The sequence below is a fragment of the Neopelma chrysocephalum genome, unplaced genomic scaffold (assembly GCF_003984885.1).
Source record: "Neopelma chrysocephalum unplaced genomic scaffold, ASM398488v2 Primary Assembly neopelma1_93785, whole genome shotgun sequence".
In the NCBI taxonomy this organism is placed as follows: domain Eukaryota; kingdom Metazoa; phylum Chordata; class Aves; order Passeriformes; family Pipridae; genus Neopelma; species Neopelma chrysocephalum.
The window spans coordinates 1-3,016 of record NW_020922498.1 but is presented as its reverse complement, the minus strand read 5'-3'; the positions used below and the strand labels follow the sequence as shown (position 1 = coordinate 3,016).

The 3,016-nt window shown below is 45.3% G+C and overlaps 1 protein-coding gene across 1 annotated transcript in view; it reads left to right on the top strand.

The window, feature by feature from the left end:
* Nucleotides 1-2,146, top strand: part of LOC113980346 (attractin-like) — a gene marked incomplete at its 5' end in the record, with an annotated part of 3,376 nt that extends 1,230 nt beyond the window's left edge. The window contains 2 exons of the mRNA XM_027707570.1: nt 1,075-1,308; nt 1,962-2,146. Coding sequence (XP_027563371.1) covers nt 1,075-1,308; nt 1,962-2,131 — 404 coding nt within the window. The remainder of the gene's footprint in view (nt 1-1,074; nt 1,309-1,961) is intronic.
* Nucleotides 2,147-3,016: the final 870 nt, after the last annotated feature.

Here is a 3,016-nt window from a genome sequence, read left to right as displayed (position 1 = left end):
GTCTCCTTACAGCCCCACACCAGAAATTTTTAACTTCTCTTAAAGAATTAATTCATTTTTTTACCCATTTTAGGTAAAAGGGGCCAAGATTTCTGGTGACCAAGATTATGGTGCTTTGGAATATTGCTTTTTTTTTTTCAAACTGGGGTGAAAGAGCCCCAAAAATCTAAAAGCAAACGAAGATGTAGAAGCTATTTTATTGATGTTGAAATCTTTACGAGCTGAGTGTGAGCAAGTAACTCAAAAGTGTTGCAAAATAAAGGGTGAAGAAAATGGGTTTCAGGAACAGTCAAACAGGAGAGTAATGAACTTCCCCTATTGCCAGAGGTCAAAAGTTGGAGGAAGCATCAGGCAGGAGATGAGTAAGCTGAAATAATGGAAAACAACATTTTTCTAGTACATTTTTTTCCTGTTTTAAAGGCAAATCTTGTCAATTTAAACGTAAAGACAGAAAGTCTGCTCACTTTGCAGCACCAAGAATCTACAAAATATTTTTAAAGGTGATCTGGGCAGAGGAAGAAAAGAACTTTTCTGTGTGTGAAGAATTTGTCACCCCTGAAATCCAATCTCCATTAGAGAACGGGAGGGTTAAAGGGTGGAATTTTATTCCGTGTTTGTGTTCTGTGCTTTTCAAGTGCTTGAAATAATAGCGTGTGATGCTAAAACATGTGGTAGGAAGGGACTCAAAGAGTGTAAACAGGCTGGTTTTTGAGCTTTTGCTTCCAGATGGCTCATTTTCTCATCTGATCCCTTGTAAATCAACGGGAGATGTTTTGGAGAGGGAACATTAACCTCTGGATTTAGCGGGTGCTGTGTAATGGTTCAGAAAACCTGCTGGAGGGGGGGCCTGTTTTATCACTCACTGATGAATGCAACCTTTGTCAGCTGAGATTCTGGAATAAATATGCTGATAGGGATGAATATATGGATATATATTACTGGGATAAATATGGATGGATTGGGTGAGATAAATATTGAGGTCGTAAAAGCCCCGCGGGGGTTCCCGCGTCCGTCGTCGCCTCGGGGTGGTGATTTATTCCCTAATTTCGTGGTTTTTTGGGGGTTGTTTTCCAGCTGAGAACTGCTCAGGCTACTGCACGTGTGCTCACTGCCTGGAGCAGCCTGGCTGTGGGTGGTGCACGGATCCCAGCAACACCGGGAAGGGGAAGTGCATGGAAGGCTCTTTCCGGGGTCCCGTCAGGATGCCGAGCCCGTCCCCGACCGGGAAGCAGAGCCTGGAGCCCGTCCTCAATGTCAGCATGTGCCCTGTGGAGAACAGCTACAGCTGGTCCTTCATCCAGTGCCCAGGTAAATGGACAGGCTTTAATTGGCCAACTTTGCAATTAAATGCAAGGGGAGAGAGTTTTCCAGTCCGTTGGGGTCTGTGTTCCCTCCATGAATAGGAGAGCATGGAAGCAGGAATTGCAGTTGGAGATGCAGCTGAGCTGCAGGGCTGTGCTGCAGGAAGATTTAACTATTCATTTTTCCTTTCCCCACAAACCTTTGCTGAGGTTTTCACTTTTGTTTGTTTTTTCATTTTTCAATAAGTGAAACAGAAGCAGCGTTTCTGTTTGAAAGAAAGGCCTTTGAAGGTTGATTTAACTCTTAATAACGCTCAGGGCGATTTTTAACTCATGTTTCTGACCCAAAACCTACAGGAAAAAATGACTTGTAACCCATTCCTTGTAACCCATCCCACCAGCAGCTTCCAGTCCAATGTGCCTCTAATGTTTGGGAGTTCAGTTGTCCATCTATTGCTTTTAATTCCAGATTTTCAAAGCCCACCTCTCTTTGAGTTCGTGTATGATTATTAAGACTTCAGGAACCTCTCTGGAAGGTGCAGGAAAAGGTTTAATTCATCCTCTGCACAACCCACTCTCCTGAGGGTCCGTTTGAGCACAAATACTAAATTTGTGCCCAAATACTCATAGTTTTTCCTGTTTGTTTGGGGTTTTTTCCAGCCTGCCAGTGTAACGGGCACAGCAAGTGTGTCAACGAGAGCATCTGTGAGAAATGTGAGAACCTGACGACGGGCAAACACTGTGAAACTTGTATTTCTGGCTACTACGGGGATCCCACCAACGGGGGGACGTGTCAGCGTAAGTACCACCCCACATCTGCCCTGCGCTGAACCCTTGGATGTTTTCCCACTCTTTGCTCCTTCCTCTTCTATCTTCACTCCAATTCCATCCCCATAATTCGTGTTTTCTCTCCTGCCAGCGAGGCTCAGTCCTGGTTTCTCCAAATCAAAGCCTCTCAAAGTGCAGGATGAAATTCCTTTCGTCGCGCACGACGCTGAGTTTTTCCCCCCCCCTCCTTTGTAAACTTGAAGTGACCACAGTGCAAAAAGGGTTTGATGAGCCTGTTTTGGGAAGGAAAAGCGTTAATCCCGATGTCTCCAACGGATTTCTGCTTATCTAAAGTCCCGCCTTCTATTCCATTTGGTTAATGTGGTGTGTGTTTATGGTTCTAATTGTCTGCTTCACAAAGGCTGCCCGTGTTTCAGCTGAGGGCTTGGCTGCATTTCAGTGGAGGATTAGGAGAACCCTGTTAAAATTGCATTTCGAGTTTGTGAAGCGTTTTGGGACTCTTTGGCACGAAGAACTGCTTTCAGCTGTGCGAGATCCAGTTAACAAAGTGGGAAAAAAATGTTCCTTGAAAGGCCAATAGAGTTAATATTGAGAAATGAACATGTAGGACTTGGAGTTTTGCCCTTTCAGCCTCGTGACATCGTTTGGAACTGCTGTGAATATTTTAGTGTTGTAGCATGGAAAGAGGAGTTGTAAACCAGAATCCAGCTGTGAGAGGGGATGTGCAGATGTGAGGGAAGGGGAAGGGGCTTCTTACTCAACCTTAATCACAGAATCAGAGGATGGTTTGGGTTGGAAGGGATCCTAAAGATCGTCTCATTCCACTCCCCTGCCATGGGCAGGGACACCTTCCACTAGCCCAGGCTGCTCTAAGCCCTGTCCAACCTGGCCTTGGACACTTCCAGGGATCCAGGGGCAGCCACAGC